This window comes from Ixodes scapularis, unplaced genomic scaffold, assembly GCF_016920785.2.
Source record: "Ixodes scapularis isolate PalLabHiFi unplaced genomic scaffold, ASM1692078v2 PGA_scaffold3__209_contigs__length_174095766, whole genome shotgun sequence".
In the NCBI taxonomy this organism is placed as follows: domain Eukaryota; kingdom Metazoa; phylum Arthropoda; class Arachnida; order Ixodida; family Ixodidae; genus Ixodes; species Ixodes scapularis.
In genome coordinates this window covers 73,735,591-73,761,376 of record NW_024609868.1, presented here as the reverse complement: position 1 = coordinate 73,761,376, position 25,786 = coordinate 73,735,591, and the positions used below count along the sequence as shown (strand labels likewise).

The window sequence follows — 25,786 nt, the reverse complement described above, 5'->3', positions numbered from 1 at the left end:
AGTGTGCAACGCTGTCAAAGCTACTGGCGCGAGCGCGTGGCTTCATCTATGGTTTTGTTTGCGCGAGAACCCGTGTAAATGATCAACGAGATCAAGCCCCATGCTCGCACGGGCGCCAGTAGCTTTGACAGCGTTGCACACTAAGTATGAAACAGAGTATTGGCGACGTGATCGATCGAAAGCGTCGCAGTGGTCGGCCTTCCACGATTGGCCGAATGCTGACTTTGACGTCAGCAAAGGATTTCCCATCGACGGAAATAAGAGTAATGTAAGAACTTCGATTTTGACGGTGTTGGCAGTATTGGTTTAAAAGCGCAATGATTTCCAGCTTCCACCATGCTCATTACAAACACCATCGAACTTGTTGTTCCCAAGGTAATGACGTCACGAGGGATAACCATAGGAGGGCGCCACCCAAACATCTCGCCGCTAATAGTTCCTATTAAGATGGATGTCATCTGGATGATGGTTTTAGAACAGCAGCTCCGGCGCTCAAGTAATTATAGTTTTGTGAAATACGAACTGTATAAGAGCCTTACCTCATACTTCCACGTCAGGAAGGTGGAAGCAAATACGTTCGCTGTTAAGCCGATCACCCAGGAGCTTGTGAGTGCGATTCTCACACCGCGTTGCCACCATCGCAGAAAGTTCCGAAAATGGTCTGATGCAGCTTCGGCGACAGGGAGGGCCAAACCAAGCTCGGATTTGAGTGAAGCCTCAGCAGGATGGATTCTGAGGTTTCACTCAAACTTGCTTTAAGGAAGGCCTGTTTATGCAGGCCTTTCTTAACGCCCGTTGCAAAGGGTGCCTACTTTATACTTTGGAGTAGTTGAAGGTGGAATTTGGGTCGCAGTTTTTACTCAAAATGGGCTTCAGTCACTTCTTACGGTTCCGGGTTTGGCTTGGGGTCTCAACAAATGACAGTCCTGGCACCTCCTTTGACGAGTCTGCATAAAACGCAACAAAAGCTGGCAATTGGAAATTGGTGATTGGGAAGGCATTATGGGACGTCAAAGGTTGGAGCATGCTCCAATCTTTGACGCCCCAGCTAACCTTGGCCCCAGCGAACTCCAGGTGGAGTTTGAGAAGAAAAGACGCTTTACACACGCACCAGATTAGAGCCGTCATTGTTGACCTTCTCTTGTCTTATCGAAATACCAAGCCACTAAAGCGGGCCTTGACGAGCCTCCACAAAGATCAATGCTGGGGTGAAGGACAAAGTCGAGTCTAAAATGGAAATTACTTGTCTTGCTGTGGTAATAATGGAGTGAAGCGATCAAAATAAGAGGAAACACAAACTGAAGGTCGGTTATGAAGGCACCCATACACAGCTGCTGCAAAGCATCACCATAATGAAAACAAAAGAAAGAAAAAAACACCACCCTGCACGATGGCACGTTTACCGCTCGAGCTCTGAAAGGAACGCTCTTTGCGACGTGACCTCACAGACCAAAGGGATCTCCCAACTGCGTCAGTATTCTTTTCCGTTAGCATCCGATTACCATCGACGTCGCAAAACTTCTTGCGTAAACATCGCTTTTTTTCCCCTTTCATCGGAGCGATGAGAAAAATTCCGAGAAATTGAACATAGATACACGATCCGCACTGATGACCATGGCCAACCTTGACAAAAGCGGTGAGTACGTCTTTAAATGGTAAAGCTACCGTCCCCTCGTCTAAGGTAAGGCTGTCGATACGGGCGTGCAAGGCCATTAGGATGTTTATCGTTGCAGTTTTCTTTAGCGCGGATGTGGGGCGTGCGTCAATGGCCGATCATCATTTCAGCGTAATTTATTTTTCGCTCTCGCCTCCTCCTCTCTCTCTCACTTTCTACCGGCATAGATATTTTACTAAATCACCCGATCCCCAGGGAGTATGCCGCGATTGTATATTCACTGGCAGGCTATGTTTGCAGTGAAAGATCCGCCTTCCAGCACAGGCTGGTTGCCTCTCGCTGGGTTTGGCCGGCCGTTCAATGCTGTGTTACCAGACACAAAATGCTCGCGCAAAACGCGTTGCTCTTACTGCATTCTTGACCCTGTCCTATACTTACGCGAACTGCACATAGGGGTGGCTGCAGCGGTAACTTCTCTAAAGCAAAAGTATAACAAAAGGCCTATTCTCACATATATTTCTTAAAGTCAATTTCATCAATTTAGTAATTTAATTGTTTTATACATAGATACTGGCAAATCGATGGTTAAAGATAACTCCGGTCAAGGTTCGAGCCGAGATAAATGACTGGTATCTATTTACCGAGACTACACACTAGCAGTGTCAAAATATTACGCTAATGGGAAACTGCGATTCCCTCTAAAGCCGATTTTTAAAATGCTACCACGAGCTTCTCAGCGGCCATTCAGTGAGTTGGCTGTTTGTCAAGTAACATTCTGCCCCGATGACATGTTTGTACTCAATGAGGTTACTTGTTCGTACTGCCACTTCTTTCGACACGTTTTCCTGTTGCCTTTTCCGCCGTACCAGCGGGCGATTTCTGCTTGTTACGTTGTTTTTGCGGCCGTAGGTTGTAAATGCTCCTCAGCGATCGCGGTCGAATATTAGTGACTTCCTGCTCGCTCAAGCGCGTCGTGGTGGCGAAGGTGGCATTCACTGGCTGCCACAGTTTAGTCCGTTCCTGCTCAGCGCGAGCTTACAATTAGCTTTCATAACGCTTGTTCAACGTGCATTGCACACCACCGAGATTGTAGCTATTCTCAGAAGATACATGGTTGTCGTTCTGAGCCTCCGCTGGCCTGGCTGTTCATTGGGCCACACAAGCTTTTCGGCAGGCAAATTTATGAATGCGTATAATATTTGCTACAGATGTTTCGCGTCTACGAAGCAAAGCAGTAAAACAGCCGGAGCATCTTACCTGATTGAGTGGAACGGCTCTTGGGAATATAGCCAGTCGAACGTTTTGCAGCACTGCGGTACGAACCTTTCGTCACACGATTGACATGCAGCTGATCACAAGGGTCGCCATCATGCTTGAGCCGGTAGTTTTGGTTTCGCCTAGGCCCCTGAAACAAAAGCTTTAGGTATCATATCTACAAAACTACTCAAGGGATCAGAAAAAATATTGCACCTTATAATTCAGGGATACTTCCTTCAGTAAAAAGTCGTACCCCTAAAATCGGAAAGAGGTAACGGAGTTACTTTTTAATTTGTAAAACACGCTGTATTCCTCGATGACAGATGCGCGTAGAGGGTGGAATGTTTACATGAAATGGTCGCTATCAGCGAAAAGCATAACCCATGTTATGCTTACATAACAATACAATACACGACGCGATACACGACACTTCATGACGCTTCGTGACGCTTATAGATATATATACTTATACATGACGCTTCGTGATCAAGCGCGTGATGACGGTAAGGGTGGGTCGGACTCCTTTCGCACCATCAAAATCCGCGTCCGCTGCAGACGGTGCTTCGCTTTACCCCATGCGGATGAACAGAGGTGAATACCAATTTATAAGAAGCTCTGCCTCCAGCGCGACCTTCCTGTCTTCCATACGACTTGCAAAAAATTTGCCATCTTGGTATGGTGGCTATAGCTACCATAATCCCGGCAAATCAACCGGCGTTTCTACAAACCTATGACAAGTAGAATTTTTAGAGCGCAGCTCTCAGGCGCCCATTTCCGCGTTTCGTGGCGTGGGCGTCGGCGTCGGCGTCGGCGTAATCGCCCCGCTAAATTTAACGGGGAAACTGAATTGGTGTTGAGGTCACATGACGTCGATTTCCCCGCTAAAGGTACGTTTATACTACAACGTAACGTCGACGGGCGCGGCGTACCGCCCAGAGCACAGGTACTGATTGGTCGCAGATATCGAGTTCCTGGCTGCCGGTCAACGAAAGGCGCACGTCCTGCGCTACGCTGCGTTCACTGCGTTCAACGTCGGAGTATAAACAGCCCTTAAATTTAGCTGGGAAACTTCAACCCGCAAAATTTAGCGGGGAAATTTTCCCGCTACAAGTTTCGCCGTTAAATTTAGCGGAAAAATGGCGTCACATGACTTCGTGTCACGTAACGCCATTTCCCCGCTGACCGAAGGTGCTCTCCGCGAACCATTGGTCAGCGAAGCGGAGGAGGAGAAGAGGAAAAGGAGATGAGGGAAGGAGGAGGGAGAGGAAGAGGAGGAATGGAGGAGGAGGAGGAAAGGAGAAGGATGGGAGTGAAGGAGGAAAGGAGGAGGGGAGGAGGAGGAGGAAAGGAGGAGGAGGAGGGGGACAAGGCGGCAGAGGGGAGGGGGACGGGAGGGTACGGAGGAGGAGAAAGGTATACCCTCCCCTCCGCGCTCTCTTCTCCTCCTCCTCAAAAGCTGTGCTCTAGTTTCGGTTACAATTGAAAACGAGCGTGTTGGTTAATAGATACAAAACTTGAAAGTATAAAACAGAGAGGACGAGGACGAGAACAGGACATCTTTCATGATGTCCTGTTCTCGTCCTCGTCCTCTCTGTTTTATACTTTCAAGTTTTGTATCTAGTTTCGCATTAGAGAGATTTGTAAACGTCTTTAATTTTTCTTTAGTTTGCTCACTTATTGTACGCCACGCTCTATTGGCGACGTGTGCGGCCAAAAGCGTCGCTGTGATTGGCCTTTCAGGATTGGCAAAACTCTGATGATGACCTTTTGAGTATGATTAGCTCTATTTTTAACAATGGAAAGAGAAGGTACGTCAGATTGTAAGCTTGGACTGTGACGTGATGATTATTAGTGACTAATGTCACTGGATCCTGGGGAAGCAGCGCCAAGCTCCCCGTATGGTCGCCATTTTGGTTCATAGAATGAACCGTTAATTCTTGATCTGTTCATTCTTGGTGAGCCGATCTAAATTCGTTGATGACGGGTATCTTTATTGAGACGTTTCTTGAACCCCAAGATTTCGTTATCCACACACCGGCGAAACAAGCGCACATCTACGCACCGCCACCAAATGTGGCGTCGGTGCTTGGCGGCATTGAAAAATAACTATCCTGTCATTAAATACCCAAGAAGAGCAATACCATTGTAAGACATCTGAATTAGATAATTATCATTGACAAGTGGATTGCACACACAGCGTCGAAGACGCTTTTAGTACAATGATACTCCATAGCGATATTGGTTATACTGGTTCACAACGACCTTTTCGAAGCTTCGAGGATTTGACCGGACCGAAATGGCAATTCCCATGGCAGCTGAGACAAATCAGCCATTCACCTAGCGATGTACGGTTGTCTATATATGCTTGTATTTCTTTTTGTACGACTAGCAGGCAGGGAATGCAATGGCACTACTTTCCTAGGATCCAGTGACTTTAAATAACATCTGCCCATTTTGTTCCGCACGTCTATACACTCCGTGCGGGAACTATAGGGGGCGCTTTGAAAAACGCGCGCAGCGCCGCTAGCGGAGGAGCTGGTGTTCGACTGTGAGGCGCGTTCAGCAGCCTGCGGCGCCTTTTCGCATGCCAAACTGGCGGCGGAAGCGCGCGCGGACGAAACTTTTGCTTTTTGAGCCGATAAGTTGAGGGTGACGTTGCATGAGTGCTGGGGCAGAAGGGCATTTAGCTGTTCTCCACTTCTTATATATTGAGTTTGAGTCGTTATTAGGGGTAATTTCTCTAGTTGCGGCCGAAAAAGGAGTTGGAGCAATTTTCCGAAAAACAAGACGGCCGCCACCATAATTGCTCTGAGTGAGAAATTTATTTCGCTCGTCGCTGTAAACCTAGGACTGCTGGAACGATGATATTTGGAGGCGAGTGAGATGTTCACTAAGTTTGTGCACGAAGAGTGCCAAGTTTCTTTAAGACAGCAGGTGTGAAAGTTATGTTTCTAACGAATAAAGAAATAAAGCTGTACGGGATATCCAATATTGGACCCAAAATGTTGTGTTATAGCGGGCTGTGCAAAGTGCAGATTTGGGTAGACAGGTGCTTGGACTTGACAGTAACATGACACAGCACTTATTATACAAAAAGAAAAAGGTGGCATAGGGAAACCAGGTGAAAATTTGGTTTGGGCGGCGTAACTCAATGGGAACCGGTTTTGACCATGAAAAGGCTGTCAAGATGATACCACTGATTGTGGGAGGTGGAGACTTTACAGGTAGGAAGGGACTGGTGGAGATCTGTACTTCCAATTGAAACAACTTTACGGAAGGTGGTTCCAAAGCCGAGAAAACAAATATGTCGGCCAACACATGGTTTGGCCGCCAAGGGCTTTTGCGGTCAGCTGTTGTGTAATAACCTGTTGTGCGAGGTGCTGATTTTCGGCGCACAGGTACTTTGACATGACCGTCACTTGGCACAACACTTATTATAACAAAAAGAGTTGGCATAGCGAAACCAGGTGGAAATTTAGTTTGGGCGGCGTAACTAAATGGGAACCAGTTTTGACCGTCAAAGGCTGTCAAGATAATATCACTCATCGTGGGAGGTGCACACTTTACAGGTAAAAAGAGACCAGTGGACGGTACTTCCAGTTCGAACCACTTTGCGATAGGTGGCTCTAAAGCCGAGAAAAAAAATTGTTGTCTACAGAACTCAGGGTGTCAGCGTTTTCACATCCAAAAGGAGGCTGATCCAGAAAGAAAGCACACCACATAAACTTCCATACTCGAACGTCGATTCTCCAGTGATTCCGAGTTTCATTGTTGTTTTCTTTAGGTTTATATTTGTCACTTTTTTTACCGTTCGAATCTTTCTTCATGAAGTACAGATTGCGCGCCATACTTGTCCGGAAATATCAATGACACGTACGATGGGGACGAAACTTCTTTGGAGGGCATTCCTCCAACGAAATTGGCACTGCATACCCGCGAGTGTGGGATGGCATTTCAGTTCGTCCCATCGGCGCTTACACATGTAGGCGTTACTGGTACGAAAACAAACGCAGAGCGCAAAGCGGCAGTGTAGAATATGTCAGCCGTGATGACACAGTGGCAGACATGATCGGGAGACCAAATTTCTCGTGTCGTACGGCACGGCTCCATCGTTGTCGCTGTCCCAGAAAACATCGGCGAGGTGAAAAACTGTGAAACTTTGTCTCCACGAGGTACGGCGCATAACTATTGAAGCACTTAATGACGCAGCACAGGCAGCACTTCATGCCGTGAACCCAGCGCAACCGCACCACTCCGACTTCAATGCGTACCAAAGTACGCGGCGTGGTTTCGGTTTCGGTTTCTCCGGGGTTCTCACTGCCTACCGTCGCTACCGGCCGCGCAGCGGCGCGCCAGTCGCGTTGCACGGAGTGTATACTTCTTTTTTTGTTATGAAGCGCGTGAAAAACCGGTTCCTGCACGTGTTCTCTTCACGTCGGTGGTGGGTTCTTAAACAAAACAACGACTACACCGCTGGGGTTGCTGAGGCATCGTTCCCGACCCTTTGGGCAGGTGGAGAGCAACACCATGTTTGTTTGTTGTTCTTTTTTTTTCTTTTTTTTTTGTATCGTCCCGTTGCGCGCTCATTTTGGCGTTTGGTCCACCATGGCTTCCGGGGTTCGGGCATGTGGAAGTTTACGTCTGGTGGCCTGTGCCCTTGTCGGGGCTTCGCCCTGCTCCTGTTGTCAGTCAGCGAACTGGCTCTCTGGCAGAATAGACGGATCTCACTAAGCGTTCCACGCATGCGTGACGCCGCCATAACTATAGTTCACAGTAGGCAATCGGCAGTGCACGAGACGGTTCATGCTGTCTCGTGCTCTGCACGCGCAGATCTTCAGTAAGGTTGTCGCACGCGCACAAAGACTAACTTTCCTGCGATGCATTGCGGCAGTGGTGGCGTACCCAAACGGGCTGGTAACATCGGTCTATTGTTGCAAAGGAAACAACAGCGACGTAAATACAGGGACAATAAAACGAACGGAAACTGGATAAGGAGCACTCTCAACTAAAGTTTATTGGAAATAACCTGGTCAATAAAACCCGAAATTCAAGTGCTATTCGCCCGGTTTGGGAGGATACGCTGCAGAAAGTGCCTACAAAAGCCACATTCGGACTGCTGCACAATACACAGATGTCTGTTGGGAGCGAGTCCAGACTTGGCTGGTAAAGAAGGCCGCTGCCAACGTCAAGAACCAAAAATATGTCACCATTTTAGGGGGTGCTACATTACCACCAAACATCAACTCAGCCTTGGACCACGATCCAAAGTTCAGGCAGGAACCGAGATTGTTCCCCATCACTTAGCTGTCTCTGGTGAGATGGATGGGCGGCATGACAATACCTGAGCACAAGGAACGATGCGTGTCTGACGGCGTGCACGTTCTGCAACGCACAGCAAGTCAATCAACAAGACTCTTCCAGTGATTTTACTAGCCACTACCGTGCTTTCTTAAATGCCATAGAAATTGCCGCTGGCAATCGATAACCCTGTTTCTGTCGTCACGATAAGAACCGTAAGAGGAATCCACCAATACATCTGGTCGCCAATAACCAACGCCCATAGTGATGCGTTTCATTCCTAGGAAGTCCAAATGCTGATTCCAAGAGATAACAAGTGTCATTCATTTCCTTTTCGCTCACAACTAAGAACTTGAAAAAAGCTGAAACTTTTTTTTGTGCTTTAATGATTTTTGCTGGCGTAGGTTTTCCTAGAGAATCTAAATATCACTATCATTTGTCCTCAAAACGACAATGAACGTGAAGAAAATCGGAAGAAAAACATACAGCCGCTCGTTGCCGCCGAACGTCATTGGTTGGTCGAGTCGTGACGTCATAAAATGACAAGGCGTGATTCTAATTGCATTTTTCCCACAACGATCAACTGGCACTCCTTGCCTCCTTTCGCCTCCGCTTCGCGTAAGCTCCTCGGCTTCGCTGGGGGCCTACCTCTACTGTAGAAATGTGCTGGGAACTGCTGGATTAGCAACCATTTACTGAAGATAAACATTTTCTTTTTCCACACCCATTCGTTTCGAGATACAAAACTGTTGGGTGTGGAAGAAGATCTTCAGTAAATGCTCGCTAGTCCAGCAGTGTGTTTGTCCTCTTTTCTCTCTATCTATCTATCTATCTGTCTCTCTCTCTCTCTTTTCGTGTATCTTCCTTGTACGTTAAGCTAAACTTCGTTTCACCTTACGTCCGAGCGTGGCCGCTGTTATGAGCACAAAGGCCAATTAAGCACCGCAAAAAACGGAGCTTCATGGTGTGCTCTTGGCGCTTGATAAGACTAGCCGGCGGAGGAGCACGCACAGAGAGACGGCGAATACCGGCTGGTCCTATCAACTGCAGAGAACACGCCATGGACGTTGTGCCTCTTTCGCCGTTTGATTGGCCCTTCTGCTCATAACATCGGCCGCGCTCGTATCTAAGCTGAAACGAAGTATAGCATCTTTCAGAAGTATGAATCGCCAACTAGCTCAGTATTGACGACACACGAAGCCGGCTCTGCGAATCGAGGAGCACGCGCGAGGAACCTTTTGTGACGTCACGTTTTTGCGTTTCCTTTTATCGCCCTCCCCCGCTGCCGCGGAGCGGCGTGGTTTCAACGGAACATCGAAGGCGTGTCTTTAGGTATCGCGGGCATGAAATAGCTTACTTGTTCACAAATTTATTATGCCTGAAGTCGGATTAGAAAGGATCAAGTGTTTTTAATCAAATTCAAAAGCTCTTGGGCTTCCCTTTAATGATGGTGCACACATACATTGTGCACAAAACGCATTCGCAAATGATGGCTTTGAAAACTGTAAGTGCGATGAGCCATCGCGGATCACGTTTCGGCCTTTTTGGTGTTTCTTTCGACCCGTGAGTTTCTTTAAGTACTTGCCAGCTTCATAGTTAGTGACAACTTAAGAAACGCAGGCGTAGTGCGTGACGTATGATGTTCATGCTTCTTGTTTTGTCATTTGTTCTTTGGCATTTTTGGGACCAAAAAGTGTGTCTGTGTGTGTGTGTGGGCGGGGGGGGGGGTGGATATGGATATGTTGAAAAAACGGGAAAAGAAGAATGCAATATTTTTTTAATCAAAATGCCGCTTTTAAATTATCATATCAAGAGTGTGCCGCGCACGACGCTCAGAGCCAAGGGGGCCGGCGAGCTGATTTGCCCATTGCTCTCATATGAATCGACTCAGTACCACTGAAACTGCTATCAGACCGCACTATAAGAATTCGGTGGAACAGTAGAAGCACGCGAAAATAAATACCGTTTCATTTCTTTTCTTTAATTTTTAGCAGCTATGGACAAGAGAAAGGCGTCGGGAAAGATGCTGGTGCTGCTCTTTCCGAAGGTACGTGCAAAAGCGCCACCCGATCTTCCTTTTTTTATCGCTTGCAAGGCAAAAAGGCAAGTGCTTATCCATGCCTCCACTGCACAGGCGCCTACATAGCGGCGTGTATAGGGGGAGCGGGACATTCGTTCAGGTTGCCCCATAAACAGCGATAGAGCGCCATTGCCCTAACGGAGAGTAGGCGTCGCCCGCAAACAAGTGTGCCTCTAGCGACGACCAGCGCCTATTTCCTTAGCTGTGTAACATTGTATGTTGCAACATATGAACCGCAAGGGAGACTCCATTCTCAAGAGAAATAAGTAGTGTTACTACGCTACTTTTTACAAACTAATCATTTTCAACTTCACATAAACAAATGCCTAAATAGATATATGATTGGGAAGATAGATGGATAAATACACCTCAATCCCTTCAGTCGGGCGGCAGCTTTTATCACCTAGCCATTGTTTCACACTTACAGAGTTGTGAACACCTTTCCAGCGCCCTTATCACTGAAGCCAACAAATAACCTCTCACTAAGCACAGGAAGCATTCGTGGAATCGGATAATCCGCAGAATAAGACTACTCCGCAAGTTCAGAACGCGTTACGTCGCGCAGAAGGCTATACTTGGAATAGTTTGTAAACAGCCTTGACGCGCCTTGGAGAACCACAGAAGCCCCTTGTCACCGCCCAGGGCGAAAATAAAACAAGTGTTTCTTCTCTTTTCGCATTACTGCACCAGTGAGTTGATCTCTGCTTAGTTCTCTCCAGCTTCTCGGAGTGTGTTTTCGTTCGCTGTTCTTAACTAAATAATTCTGCCTCTACTAAATGGTTTCCTCTTTTGGCCACTGAAGGTATTTGAATAGAGTATCACCTGTACAGCGTTTTCATCCTCCTATTTGTACGCTCGGCAAACTGTATCTATACCTCGATATTTATCGTTGCACATTTTTGTTTGCAATATCTCTGCCCTGGCCTCGACGAAGAACGAGAGACATCCATGGTATCTTTCTTTATTGAGAGCGCAGATCAAAGAAACTATGTTCCGCCATATATGTCCGTGCGCTACGACACAATAGGCACTGAACTAAACATTGTTTTTTTTTGTTTTTTTTTTTTAAGGGGGGGGGGGGGGGGAGGAGAGGTGTAGCCTGTTCTGATGTTCATATGTTGTGACAGACATAATTTCAATCAGAATTCTGTTAAACAGTCGTAGCCTTGCCGCAGCTGAACGTTGTCAGACTCAGAAGCGGTGGCTCAAACTCCCAGTTAAAACACAAAAGTATATCACCACAACCACCACCCAAAGAATCATCAAACATTCATCGCCGTCAGCCCCGGCGACTTTGCTCGTTATTTCTGCCTTCTCATGCACTTCGTCGTTTCAGTGTCTGGGTAGAAAGAATTCAGCCCTGTTCGAAATTACTTTACCACCGCAACCACGAGGAGTAATGTGCGGCATTCACAGCGCCTTATATCTTCCATTGTCTCCTAGATTTTTTATTATTATTTTTAATTTCAGTTCTTAAAAAGTTCTCTCCTTTGTTTAATTTTTTTTTTTGCTTTCATTTAGACGATTTAACTTGTGTAATTTGGTGAATGGATGGTCGCTCTCCAAGCACCGCAGCAATGAGCGCTTGGAGCCATTCTCGCGCTGCAGCACTCGGGGATCCTGGGTTCAATCCCCACCCCTGCCCGTTTCGATCTGGATGAGCATCGTGCCGCCATACGGTTGTGCATAGCTACTGCGTGATGCACGTTCTAGACCCCAAGCTGGCAGTGGTACTGCACTGGCTAAATTTCTTATTTACAACGGAGACACTAGGACGCCCACTGATGCTAAATAACTTCCTGCTCTCTTAACATGCACATAACACAATTTAATTTACGTGCTCTCGTAAGAACAGCTGTAATTGTTTCCATTAGGGTTCCGTGCTGCCGAAATATGCATCGACTCCTTGCTTGCTTCTACGCAAGCAGTTTGTTCACAAACGTTTCACAGAATGCGCACGCGGACAAGCTTTTTCTTTCTTCGATCTAAGATGCATCTGTGCGTGCCGCTTTTCACAATTAGCACCATCGCCTTGAGGTGTGACGTAAGAAACATGAGTTGGTGTATAGACTATTCTAAAAAACGCCTTCTGTGTGCCGCCATCTTTGTCTGCTGGGCTGTGGAACGCGTTTATAGCATCTGCAGTAGCCATCTTCTGCAGAACATTGGACTCCGCGCATGCGTCCACAGCTCAATGACTCAGCATTTTTCGTCTGAGTGAGTCTCTGGAAAGATGTATAGCTGCTGGCCCGAAGGCTCCGGATGTGCACCGCTCTCTGATGGTAAAATAAAAAAAATGTTAAACCGTTCGCCAGTGGCGAATACGTGAATACTAAAATTGCAGAGGCCAAGCGAAAAAAGCCTAGCATATAACAATGCTATGAAAGTATAAAGGGATCACTTGATCGCCCCGTTGGGGCGTTCACGGCAGATTCCCAAGACGGCCACCGTGCTGCTCGAGTTCTTCATCAAGCGAGAGAGCAAGGTGTCCCTTCTGCGCGACCCCCTGTCCCACTTCTGCCAGGAGGAAGTTGTCCTCCATGCGCAGGAGTGTCTGCTCAAGCTCAACAAGCAGGTGATCAACTACCAAGACATGCGCGACATGGTCGAGAACCTAATCGGACTCCACACCATGGTGAGCCGTAGTTTGTCTCACCCGGCAAACGTAATAACGTTCGCGAACAAGGTAAGATCCGTGCGCCCTTTTGATGGCTCTGTAGGTACGCGGTACTTGACTCTTTAATACTCTATCTACAATATTTTACAATATTTACATTAGATGTGCGGAGTCCATGAACGGTAGCTGCGATCACATGGAGCTTATTATGTCACGCCGGTCGTTCCGTCTCTCGAGCTCGTTCTTGTCCCGCGGCACGGGCTTATCCTTGTCTTCTATGCGTACCGTGCAAATGGGTCCCTACACTAGCTCCCCCCTAGAAGAGAAGCGTAGTCCGGACAAGCTTCGAGATGGTGTCAGAAGTGGGATAGGGTATCTATCGGGTACTGTGATGTTGTTTAAAGCACGGTAATCCCCACAGGGTCTCCAATCACTAGATTTTTTTGGAACCATGTGTAGAGCTGACGACCACGTGCTTGAAGACGGCTGGATAAATCCAAGTTCGAGCATGTGGTCAAATTCCTGTTTTGCTATTTTCAAGCGTTCCGGTGCGAGACGGCGAGGACGGGCGAAAACAGGAGGACCAGTAGTCTTTATGCAGTGTGTTATGGTGTGTTTGACTGGGTTGTGTGCACTGCAAGTGCTTGTGAGAGATGGAAACTCGTGCAGTATCTTAAACCACGTCGTTGTTGGATTAGGTCGTAGTAACACGGGGCTAAGTGAGTCGACGTTAGATGCGATGCTTTGAACACTGATGTGAGTTTCAGAGTCCAGGAGTCGATTGTGACTTAAGTCGACGACAATCCCAAAACGACGTAGAAAGTCAGCTCCGATAATAGAATGGTGAACATCGGCCACAAGAAAAACCCAACGAAACAGCCTACGCAAGCCGAAGTCAAGTGTCAGAGATCTTTCCCCGTACGTCTTTATCGCTGATCCGTTCACTGCTTGGAGTGAGGGAAAATCACCACGTCGTCGGCGATCTTCTGGTGTTGGTGGAACCACGCAAACTTCTGCGCCTGTATCGACGAGGAACCGGACTTTTGTGGTGCGATCCGTAACGAAGAAGAGGCGGCTTGTCTCCGAGTCTACTACGCTTGCCGCCGCGGGCGGGTGACTGACTCGTTTTCCGCGAATGAGCATGGAGGATGACACTTTTGTGCTTGCATGCCAAACTTGGTGTGGTACCAGCATGTCCTCGGTGTTAAGGAGGAGCGTGGGCGACTGAATCGTGTGAAACCGCGTTGCGGGCTTCGTCCTCGAAGAGTTTGCTGCTGTGCTGAACGCAGGCTTGCTAGCTCGTCGGCGAGTTGATAAACTTTTAAGCAAAGTTGAGAAACACGGTCGTCTTCACTCTGCGGTCTGGGTTGTGGTCGAGTCTGGGAAGAGTTGGGATATACGGCAGAAATGCCAGGTGATCGAACTTCCATCATCTTGTCAGCCATGCGAGCTAGAGATTCAAGTGAGCAGGAGTCTGCAGTAGTCAGGACCATTCGGACATCTTGAGGAAGTCCTTGTAGGAATAGCTCTCAGAAGATGGAACGATCTAAGTTTTGTGCCTTGTCTCCTAGTAGTTGGTGCATTTGTAGAAGGAGTTCAGATGGCTTTCTGTCCCCAAGCTCTTCTGATGTTAGCAGCTGCTGCAGTCTCTGCTGCTCTGATGCGGTCATTCGCCGGATGAGCTCCGTTTTCAATCGGTCATAGGGAAGGTCGGTGGGGGGTGTACGCAGGATGTCACGTACTAGTGCTGTTGCCGCTTGTGGGAGTGCAGCGACTACATAGTCAAACATGGTACTCTGGGATGTTACTCTTTTCCGCCGAAAGGTAGCTTCGATGTGCAGGAACCAGAGCTCACTGTCCGTCACCCAGAAATCAGGAAGCTTCAGTGTTGCTGCCGCGATCTCTGGTTGATTAGGGTACCCAGAGATAGGAAGGCAACTTGTAATTGGGACGGCAGCAGAGGTAACCGTAGTGATGACGGTTGGCGGAGACGTTGTGACTGGCGGCGCAACTGAAGATGTCGATTGGAAGGCCATCTTGGGCAATCACGTCCGGGTCACCAATTGTAGGTACGCGGTACTTGACTCTTTAATACTCTATCTACAATATTTTACAATATTTACATTAGATGTGTGGATTCCATGAACGGTAGCTGCGATCACAGGGAGCTTATTATGTCACGCCGGTCGTTTTGTCTCTCGAGCTCGTTCTTGTCCCGCGGCACGCGCTTATCCTTCTTGTCTTATATGCGTACCGTGCAAATGGGTCCCTACAGTTGCTATCACGCTCCGCAAGCAATGCATACTACAGCAACAAAAATTATTGCGACACTCAGTGGCCTTTTTTTAAGAATATCTGGGATGCTATGGTAAACTCGGCCTTCTTGAATTGTCGTTTTTCAGACGAGACAGAGTCTGACCAAATTGCATGCTTCGTCAATTTGGTCAGAATCTGTCTCGTGCCACGACTTTACTTCATTTTACAGTTAACGCCGTGAGCAGTTAACCCCGCCACTCAATGTAGCCAATCAAGCAGTACCAAAAGCGCGTCGTCATGGCACTCGCCGTTGCGTTCGGCATCACCACCGGTTAAACCAATCTCACCCACTAAACGCGTCGTTATCCCGCACATTTTTTGTTGTGCTTGATTGCATCGCTTATCGCCTAGGCAAAAAATGAAAGCCGTTTACAACTCCCTGTAACGCCGAATTAGAGCGCAGCTCTTGAGGAGGAGGAGGGAAGGGTACTGGGGGGTGGGTCAAGTGACCTCGGGGGCGGGGGGTCACGTGACCTTGGGGGTCACGTGACCTTGTGGGAGTCACGTGACCTTGGGGCGTCACGTGACGTCGCGGGAGTCACGTGACCTGGGGCCACGTGACGATACCGATGACGTCATCAGTAGCGTCACTGATGACGCCATCAGTGATGATGATGACGATGCGGATGCCGGTGACGTCATCAGTGACGTCACTAATGACGTCATCAGTGATGATGACGATGACGATGCGGATGCCGGTGACATCATCAGTGACGTCACTGATGACGTCATCAGTGGCTATGACGTCAACGGGGGTCACGTGACCTCGGGGTATCCCCAGGTCACGTGACCCCAGGGGGGTCACTTGAAATGGGTAACCATCGTGACCCTCGTGAGGGTAACCCTAGTAACCCTCGTGAGGGTAACTCTCGTGACCCTCGTGAGGGTAACTCTCGTGACCCTCGTGAGGGTAACTCTCGTGACCCTCGTAAGGGTAACTCTCATAACCCTCGTGACCCTCGTGAGGGTAACCCTCGTGAAGGTTACCCTCACGAGGGTTACTAACCCTCGTAACCCTCGTGAGGGTTACGAGGGTAAGTAACCCTCGTGAGGGTAACTCTCATAACCCTCGTGACCCTCGTGAGGGTAGCCCTCGTGAAGGTTACCCTCACGAGGGTTACTAACCCTCGTAACCCTCAAAAGGGTTACCTTCACGAGGGTTACCCTCACGAGGGTTAGTAACCCTCGTAACCCTCGTGAGGGTTACAAGGGTAAGTAACCCTCGTGAGGGTAACCCTCGTGAAGGTAACCCTTTTGAGGGTAACTAACCCTCGTAACCCTCGTGAGGGTTACGAGGGTAAGTAACCCTCGTGGCCCTCGTGATCCTCGTGAGGGTAACCCTCATGAGATTAACCCTCGTAACCCTCGTAACCCTCACGAGGGTTACGAGGGTTGCGGTTACGCCGACGCCGACGGCGACGCCGCTCAAGCCGGGAACGGGCCCCTAAGAGCTGCGCTCTAAAACTGCTTATTCACTGACCTGTGGACGCATGTGCGGGGTCTAACAGACCTCGCAGCAGAGCAACAGCGCATGCTCAGAAGGCCTTCCACAGCCCAGCAAACAAAGATGGCACCGCGCAGAAGGCGATTTGTGCAAAGGTCTGTAGCCGTTGATAGCAAACGCAAAAAGGCAAACGAACGACGTGACGATGCTCTTTAGGCGCTGCTTGTTTGTCTCTTGCGGATCGTCAATAAAAGCGCGAAATTACTATTCCTTATGCCCTTGGCTAGACGTACGCCCACAGTATCGTCTTCCTGTACGGATTCTCGGCGTAAAGAATACAATACAAAAATAATTATCGTTGATTCGCGACAGAAAGCACTCGTAATGCCTATCACAAAAGCCCATTACCTCCTTCAAAAAGCATAATGCGTATCTTTTTTATATACTCTACGCGCGTGCTGCTGGAGACTCTCGAGTGACTTGGCCTCACGACGCAGTGCATCAAGAAGGATCCTGATGTGGCTAAGTCCCTCGGTGCCACTGTGCGCAAGCTGACCATCATCATCGGCGAGGTTGCCACCTCTCTAGAAAAGATCGCCGAAGTCCCCGTCACGGATTGGATGGCCATCGGTGACGCCATAGTTAACAAGGTCGAACGGGTCAGTATAAGTTGGTATTCCTATAAAATGCGCCTGGAGCGAAAGCTCAGGCTGCAGAACCCAGGATCCTGAGTTTCATCCCTACCCCTGCTCTTTTCGATCTGGATGATCATCGTACTGGCGTACGGTCGTGTATCACTACTGCGTGGTGCGCGTTGAAGACCCTAGCTAGCGGTTGTACTGCACTCGCTAAATTGCTCATCTAGAGCTAGACCACGCTGTAACCTGGACCACGGTAGAAAAAGGGAGAGATGTCTGAGCGGCGCCGCCTCGCCATGGAGCAAGAATGTCGAAGGTTCGTGTGCCCTTCTGAGAAGCGCCGTGAGGTTGCTCAACACGTCTGGGGTACTAGAAGGCCTTTGATAGCCACTCGAAGAACCATGCTCATTCGCGTACACTAGAGGTCGTCAACCTTTTAGTGCAGCGGGCCAAATCGCCCCGAAGAGTAGATGGAGCGGGCCGTAAAGAACAGGAAAATTTGGAAAAATAAAAAAGGGGGAAAGAAAGGGAAGGGGGGATAGACGGTAATAATTATAAACGAAAGTCATGTAATTTGTGGCAGGATTCCATCGAGTCATAAAAATACAAAGAGACCAAAACGAACGCGTGTCATGCTCTTTTTCTAGACTGCCTGCTCAACCTGCAGGTCAGCCCACCTATAATGTCAGGCCAATTAAAAGCGCAGAGAAAATTGTTTTCCTTGGACTTGGCATCGCCTTAATTTGCCATTTTCTCACTAGCTATTTTTAATTTAAAATTTTTAAATATCAACCCGGTGTTTTTAAAATATAGTTAGTATGAGGACACCATAAAAATACGGCAGAGCACCGCTGTAAGAGTCTACATTGCGATAAAAGAGATAATGTGGTTAACAAAGAGAGTTCTCAACTAAAATCCCAATACAGTACGCGTGTATGCCCAATTCCATTATATTTTTTGTACCCACCAATTCGCGCAAACGGACATCTGGGAGACTTGGAAACTTGTCGTCTCTCAAAACGGTAGGGGCTATTCAAAGATGTAGAAATTCGTTGTCATCACGCGCTCAATAGCTCTATACCTGTATGTGACTGTCAGGTAATCCGGCTATTAACTTTCACCACTAAAAATTACCCTGGTTAATCAATGGTAAACGTTGGCTTGTAGCCCCCCTCAACTCACACAACATCTTCACTGACAGCATCAGAAACGCAGGGGCGTGTCTTATTAGGTTGACGCTTCCTGCTTCCTTCTTATCGGCCAACGTAGCAATCCTAATGGCTCCGAAGCCATAACAAGATGCTCCGAACTGCATGGCCACGTCCTGTGTTTCTTAAGTTGACAGTGACTCTAACAGCACGAGGAGGAGCTCCGAGCAGGCGTGCGTACTTTTTAAAGAAGAATAACTATGCGGGCAAGCTGGTCAATAGCCAATTGCCTCAGGTGAAAAAGAAAACACGAGCTAATCGTTTTTTACTCTTTTTTTTCACAAGTCACGTGGCGATCTTTGGAATCACTGCGTATGGTCTTTGCTTTTCATGAAATGGTCCCCCGCTCGAAGGTTGTCGTTTATTGAGTTGTTGGATGTTGTTGGTCGCACCGAAGCAAGGGCATGAGAGAGTGTCAGCAACGACTGTGGTTCGACTTCAAAGAGCGAACGATCAATCGCGTTTCGCCGCGTGGAGTGAGAACGGCGGCTGCGTAGTACGGTAGGAACTGCGCGTTAGTATTAATCATACCTTTACTGCATTTGACGAAATGTCTTAGGCAGGTGGATCTTTTCTTTTTCTATCTAAGCCGATGCGCTAATTGCCGTTCTTTTAATCTTCTTCAGATGAACCTTCCGAAACAGCCTTCATTCGTCAATTTCATTCCGAAAATTCGGGACTTCAAGAATATCAAAATGCTCGGCGCTGGAGGCTTCGGGTAAGAAACAATCGGCTTCGCGGTGCACTTTTCTCGTTCTTGTTTTATAAACGATCGTGTCCAAGAGCTTAGATCAATATTATGTCGATAAAAAAATAATCGGGAAACCAAATGAGTATCATCAGCCTACACATTCAAATACCTTTCTGTCAAAACCTCGTCAAGCAACACTGAGGAAATTTTTTAACACGCACACCACAAACCGAGGCCCTGTTAACAGATTTAATATCTTGTGCTGTTTATACACGTGCAAATTGTATTGCAGCAATTAAGCTGAAATAGTTTTCACTCCCAGTGATATATCTTTTTATGCCAAATAGGTTTCTAAATGTCTCGAATTTGAAAGTATAAAAATCAACTCCTGCAGCATTCAATGCATCAAATGAAATTAAGAAACAATAAATCTTTTTCGGGTTATTGTTTCTTGTCAACGCTTACTTTTATGAAAATGGTCCTACGCAAATTTTTAACAATATGTTCTTTTTCTTTTTGCCTTGTGTGGCTGTCGTCACTAAAAAAAGAAATCAACAGCAACCCTTTTGCGTTAAAACAGCGATATCAAAAATATTGGCAATACTACGAGCAATTTTCTTTTACAATATTTTGCCACTAAGGGGAGAGGCACAACGGCGCATGCTCGTCGGGTCTCCTGCGGAACGACGATCGCTTCCCGCAATGCTTGGATAGAAAATGGCGTACCATTGCGATTCACTCGATTACCAGTGACCTCCGCGCTTCCCCGTTGTTCGGCAGCACCATGAGTTGTAGAGTGAATTTTACTACAGTGTGAAACGCGGGACATTTTGAAGATTTGGGAATTTTTCGCGGGACGTGGGACACGAGCCTTCAATGCGGGACAGTCCCGCGAGTCGCGGGACGGGTGGTCACCCTAGAACGCGGTGAGCACACCAGTCGGAGACGCTTCCTATAGCCATAGTGTTAGTTGGAGAGCCCCAGCCGGGAAGGGTAACTCTTCCCAGCTGCCAGGGCGTGATTAGGTAGAAAGGGGAGCGAGTAATGTGGAGATGGTTTAGAAAGGGACATGTCCCTATGCGCGACTCCAGCGAAATCGACGCCGCATAGCGGCAGCGTCGAGAAGCTCAGGAGATAAGGTCGTTCCGACTCTGCCGTCTGCTATCGATGCTTGGTTCCCGTAGGCAGCATAGAAACAAACATCGTTTCCAGTAATTATTTTTATGATTCCGCCGTGTCATTCCTATGCGCTGACTAAAGAAGGTTTCTACCGTCGAAAAATCGCTTTTATTTCGAATGTAACGCTGATTTTACGCTGGAGTGAAGGAATTTGTGGTGGTCCGCGTGCTAAACGACGAAAACGACCTCCTTTCGTCTGCCATTTTGCCTGAGGAGCGCGCCCTCTAAAGTTCGCTGGAGTCGCGAACAGCTAGTGAGGTTGTTAGTGTAGCCGAGCAGTATGTTCATTGAGGGTTACCCATGTTTCCTTCAATATTGCCACTGATGACCATGCGAAGAAGCGATAAATAACTTTAAAAACTAGACGTTACTACTTCGTCTCATTCTACGATAGACTAAAGGCAAAAGCTACCGACCGCCAGGTCCGATCACGAGCCACTTAGAAATTGTGAGCTATTTCGCTTCGATACACGTATTGGTGCCCGCGTATCGGATCACTGATGAGGGGACGGGTGCACAGTGGTTCGAATCGAAGGGCAATGAGTGACTCAACAATTTTACATCGCAAAGAAAGCCACGACGTACACGCTCTTGGCAGTGTCGAAGCTATAGAAATGATGCGACACGTTTGGATTCGAGCATTATTTGTCCACCACTAATCAGTGTTAAGCGTGTCCAGTCATGGGCACGTTACCAGTAAAAAGTAACAGTGTTACAGTTACAGTTACCTAGGGGGAAAAAGTAACTCTGTTACAGCTACAGTTATCGGATTAAAAAAGTAACGTGTTACAGTTACAGTTACCGCAGAAAGAGTAACGCCGTTACTTTCTCGTTACAGTACCAAAATTGGACACAAGAAACCATAAACCAAAAAAAAATATTTTATTTGTTACACTGTAGTGAGAAGAAAGATGAACTGCTGAGAAATTAGAAAACATTAAAACCGAAGGGTGCTTCTTTTTTGTGTCATTCGTCGTTTCAGAATTTTAACGATTATAACTTATTTGCAATATTTGTTAAATATGCAGATGGTCACATAATTACCTTATGGGATATACTCGAAAGCAGGCTTAAATATAGCAGGTCAAACAGCTTTGGAAGAATATAGGGGGAAAGGAGACAAAGTGAGGCCTTCTGGTGCTCTACGTGTGTACGACGACCACCGCGGCGCCTCTGTCTCAAACGCCAACTGTGGAAGATCAGTCCGCACACGCGCCTCAAAACAGCAATTTCTCTCTCTTAAAAACACGTGTTTTCCGGGTAATCGCTTCAGCTGGAGCACTGCAGAGAATCCACAACAAAACGTCTATTGGAGTATTTCTTGGGGCTGTCAGCGAGAAAGGCAATTTACTCGAGCGGTTCCGAAGAGAAAGACTAAGTTAAACAAGCGCCGACTTTCCGCCTAATATGGGGACGGCTTCCTTGGAAACTCATAGCGAAGAGGGAGCGGCGACCGGCTGGGTGTAAAAGCGACGTACAGCGCGGACATATCTGACAAAGAGGAAGGGAGAGGGGGAAGGGCAGACACAGCCCAGACGGAATACTCGGAGACATGTCGCATGACCACCGACACCCGCAGACGGTCCCCACAGAAGAAGATTGAGCCAAAGTCGGTGAAACACACATTGTTTGCCTCCCCTACCACCGCAGGCGCCGCTTCCTTAATCTCCCGGTTTCGTGCTCGCTCGTCCGTCTCGTCTATGGTCCGTCGTGGGCAAAACGAGGCAATTTTTTTTGTTTGTTCAATTTCTTTTTTTTTTGTCAGCCAGGAATTTTAATTTTATAGTAAAAAGTAACTGTAACGGCCTAAACAGTTACAGTTACCCAATAAAAAAGTAACAGTGTTACAGTTACAAGTTACCAGTATTAAAGAGTAACGCGTTACAGTTAAAAGTTACCGAAAAAAGTAACTAGTTACCGGTAACGCGTTACTAGTAACTAGTTACTGCCCAAGACTGAGCGTGTCATAGTATAGCGTGGACCGTGATTGAACCTAATAGCCCGTGGCTTTGGCTTTTAGTCCATCGTAGGATGACACAAAGTATAGTGGAAGAACTTGTGCCAAAATAACAGCGCTAGCGTAAAACTGACTTAGTGCAGCGTTCTATGGCTGTTTTAATACACGGTCTGTGTCAATGGAAGTTCTAATCCATAGCACACAGTAACTATCAAGAATGCGCTGGAACCTTTCTGGGAAGCAACAAACAGTAAAATGCAAAAAGACAGCGGGATTCGAAGCCGGTTCTCCTGCGTAGGAGCCGCGTGCGCTGCCCAGTCGGCCATGCGCGAAGAAAACTAATGAGAGAGTTTTTTTGTTTTTTTATATAGACCAACACGGCGGCCCTGACGTCACGCAGATGCGGCGGCGCCGTCGACGGCACTGCGCATGCGCACTCCCTTCACTCCTCCCGAATTTGGTGTCTGCGCACGCGCAGTACCCACACGTTGTGTGGGCAAACGCGGGCTTGTTTGTAAACATCATGTTGGTCTATTCGGACCAAACGCTTTGGGACTCCTAAGCAGCTTAGCGAGTCGCACTGCGAAAGCTTATTGGTTCCGCGGTGTCCCAAAGCGTTGGGGCCCCTTCTACTGAAGCTCTCTAATGTTAAAAATTTTACTCTGTGAGAGAGTTTAGACTCTTTTGAATAATGACACCTCTCCCTGGTCAAGAATTTTCAAACGGGAGGGAAAAAGTGAACGAAGGGGAGGGGAGCGAAGGGTCTTTGAAAACGGCGGTATGTTCTTTGAGAACCAAAATAAACTGCAACCTCCTACATTTTTCCTTCCGTCTTGGTTTCAGAGGAATGTTTTATTCTGAATTCAGCTTTCTAAATATTTCACTATTTATATACAATGTCAATTTTTTGTTGTTGTTGTTTTTTTTCTACTACCAGGGCTGTCTATCTGGCTAACTATCGGCCGGCCAACTTCATCGCCACCGTTAAGCTTGTGGCCATGGATCGCTTCCAGAGACACAAGCAGGCTGCCATGGACAAAGTGGTCGCATCCGTCATCAGGAACCCTTTCCTAGTCAAGTATTATAGCTGCTTTTGCGTCAAGGTGAGTGGCGGCCATCACAAACGATACTACTAACGGCACCGAGTATGCACATGCGTAGCATCAGATCAGCGAGTTATTTTTCGTCGCCCTAGCCAAAGGAAGTCAGAATATTAGGACTATATAGGGAGTATTCACTGGCAGCCATATCCGTGTGCGCTGCTGCTGAGCGCGTGCTGACGGCGAGCTTCTGCAGTCCTTTTGCAGCGTGAATTTAGCACCATCAAGGTTGCCGGTCTTAGCAGCCTATTAATCTGAGCTCGTTCTGAGCATCAGCTCTAAACAGCACCCACAAATATGGCGTCCAGTGAATACCTCCTATAGTCACTGCAAGGTGAGAACGGTAGGGAGGAGCTTCAGTTGTCCCACCTCCAGCGCAGGCTTCCTACTTTCGGCGACGCTACGGCGTCTCGTGCACGTAGAGGGTGCGCGCGCAGCCACAGCACGGCGGAGGGCAAAGAGTGCGTGCCGGAGGCCGGCTGTTCTTAAGACACGCCCTCCCGTTCTCATTCTGTTAACTACTATTAGCGCCGAGATGTTTGCATAGCGCCCTTTCATACAGGTTCCGTCCGTGACGTTCACAACCGGGATTTGTCTCGCCGTGACGTCACGACTTGAAATCCTGACTACTTATCATCATTTACGCACAGCTAGTTCGATGGCGCGTGTAAAAGGTCGGATGGAGGGTCGGGGTCTCCGCGTATTTAAACCAACACCGTCAAAGTTCATAGTCTGACACTGATTTTATTTCAACCGATGAAAGCATATATAGGACCTATAATCAGCGTTTGACCAAAAGACATATTACTAAACTACCCAAGCATCAAAACCAATGCTGACAATTTAGGTCTATGCACTGCGCGTGCGCGCCTCCCCTGAATAATAGATTCGACGGAAGTATCAAAATAGGGCTTTCACGAACGCGCACGAATGATACATTTGTTTTAGGCTTTTGCTTTAGAACAGCTACTGCTACAGACTTCAGCACGTGCAGCACGTTCCGTTCCGACTCGCCGCACACTGCTTGGTGCTCGGATAATTCAGCAAAAGGTGTAGGCAATCGCAAGCATGGTGTCTTGACTGTTGTCCTATGCGCGCAAGCACGTTAAACGTGCGCATGAACGTAGCTCTGTCAAGCTTGCTACCGCACGGGCGAACCCCCCCGAAATCGAAAGAGTCGCTGTGGTCGTCCTTCCACGGTTAGCCAAATGCTGAGTATGCCGTCACCAAAGCATTTCTTGCAGAAAGAAATAAAATTAATGTAACACCTTTCATTTTGACGTTGTTGACAGTGTTGGTTTCAGAGCGCTGTGATTTCAAGTTTTCACCGTGCTCATTACAAACGCCATCGAACTTGTCGTTAGCAAGGTAATGAAGGCACGAGAAGGAGTCACACGGAGGGCGCCACCCAAACACCTCGCCGCTTAAAGACTTTTCCAAAAAAGGGCTCCTGGCAGGAACTATTTTCAATGTTCGTGCGTATGGAGCGTGATTTGCTCGCTTTGCGAAGCGACAAACATGTGCGTGCTGGTCTGAGGACTTTTATATCTTCGAATGGTCTTATATTTTAAAAGCTGACACCGTTCCTATTCGAAGTCAACTCATGCTGGGCACGATGAACCGAACTAATTCTCAAATTAAGACGGCAGCTAAAGTAATGCATAGACATTCCACCAAGCACATTGCAACAATCGCATTTTTTTTTAAACCCGCACGTTGCCAAAAGTTTTATTTCGGCTTTATATTATCGTCCAAAGTGACGTATTACCTTTGGCATACTTAAAGGAGGCATACGTTACCATCATGGAGTACATCGCTGGACTGGACCTGATGCACGTCGTCACCAAGGAAGCGTATCTGGAGATCGACGCCGTGCAGATCATCATGGCTCAGCTAATCCTGGCCGTCGAACACATGCATCTGCGCGGCTTTCTTCACAGGGACATCAAGGTGTCGAAGTAAGTCAATCGACCTTGTCTCATTCCCAGGACACTGTGTACTTCGTTTCAGCTTAAGTACAGACGTAGCCGACGCTACGAGGTAATAGGACTAATCAAGCGGCGTCCAAAACGCAAGTGACTGGGCATTTTCTTTTTTGTTTATGATTTGTTCAGGGACGATAAAACACGGACATAAACATGACGAACGCCATGATGGTACGCATTTCAGGCTGTCTGATAGGCGTCGTCAACTGGAGAAAGGAATCTAAAACTTTGTTTTCCATCCGGCTGCTTTAAACATCCAAGTTTTCAACAACTGCATCAATCTTGTCATGCACACTAAAGATTGTGACTGCTTTCCCCGTGAAAAAAACAGGTTAAGTTGGCCATTTCAGAGTCCTCGAATTAGCGCGGACCGTGGCCCCTGCGGGGTCCGCAGATTACAG

At 47.7% G+C, this 25,786-nt stretch overlaps 1 protein-coding gene across 1 annotated transcript in view; it reads left to right on the top strand.

Moving 5' to 3' along the window:
* The first annotated feature begins 3,405 nt into the window (after positions 1–3,405).
* The window catches only part of LOC8034516 (microtubule-associated serine/threonine-protein kinase 3-like), a 41,340-nt gene continuing 18,959 nt past the window's right edge, over positions 3,406–25,786 (top strand). Inside the window, exons 1-7 of the mRNA XM_040221953.3 lie at positions 3,406–3,430; positions 10,165–10,217; positions 12,682–12,885; positions 17,125–17,286; positions 19,100–19,191; positions 23,238–23,403; positions 25,186–25,358. Coding sequence (XP_040077887.2) covers positions 10,167–10,217; positions 12,682–12,885; positions 17,125–17,286; positions 19,100–19,191; positions 23,238–23,403; positions 25,186–25,358 — 848 coding nt within the window. The 5' untranslated portion in view covers positions 3,406–3,430; positions 10,165–10,166. The remainder of the gene's footprint in view (positions 3,431–10,164; positions 10,218–12,681; positions 12,886–17,124; positions 17,287–19,099; positions 19,192–23,237; positions 23,404–25,185; positions 25,359–25,786) is intronic.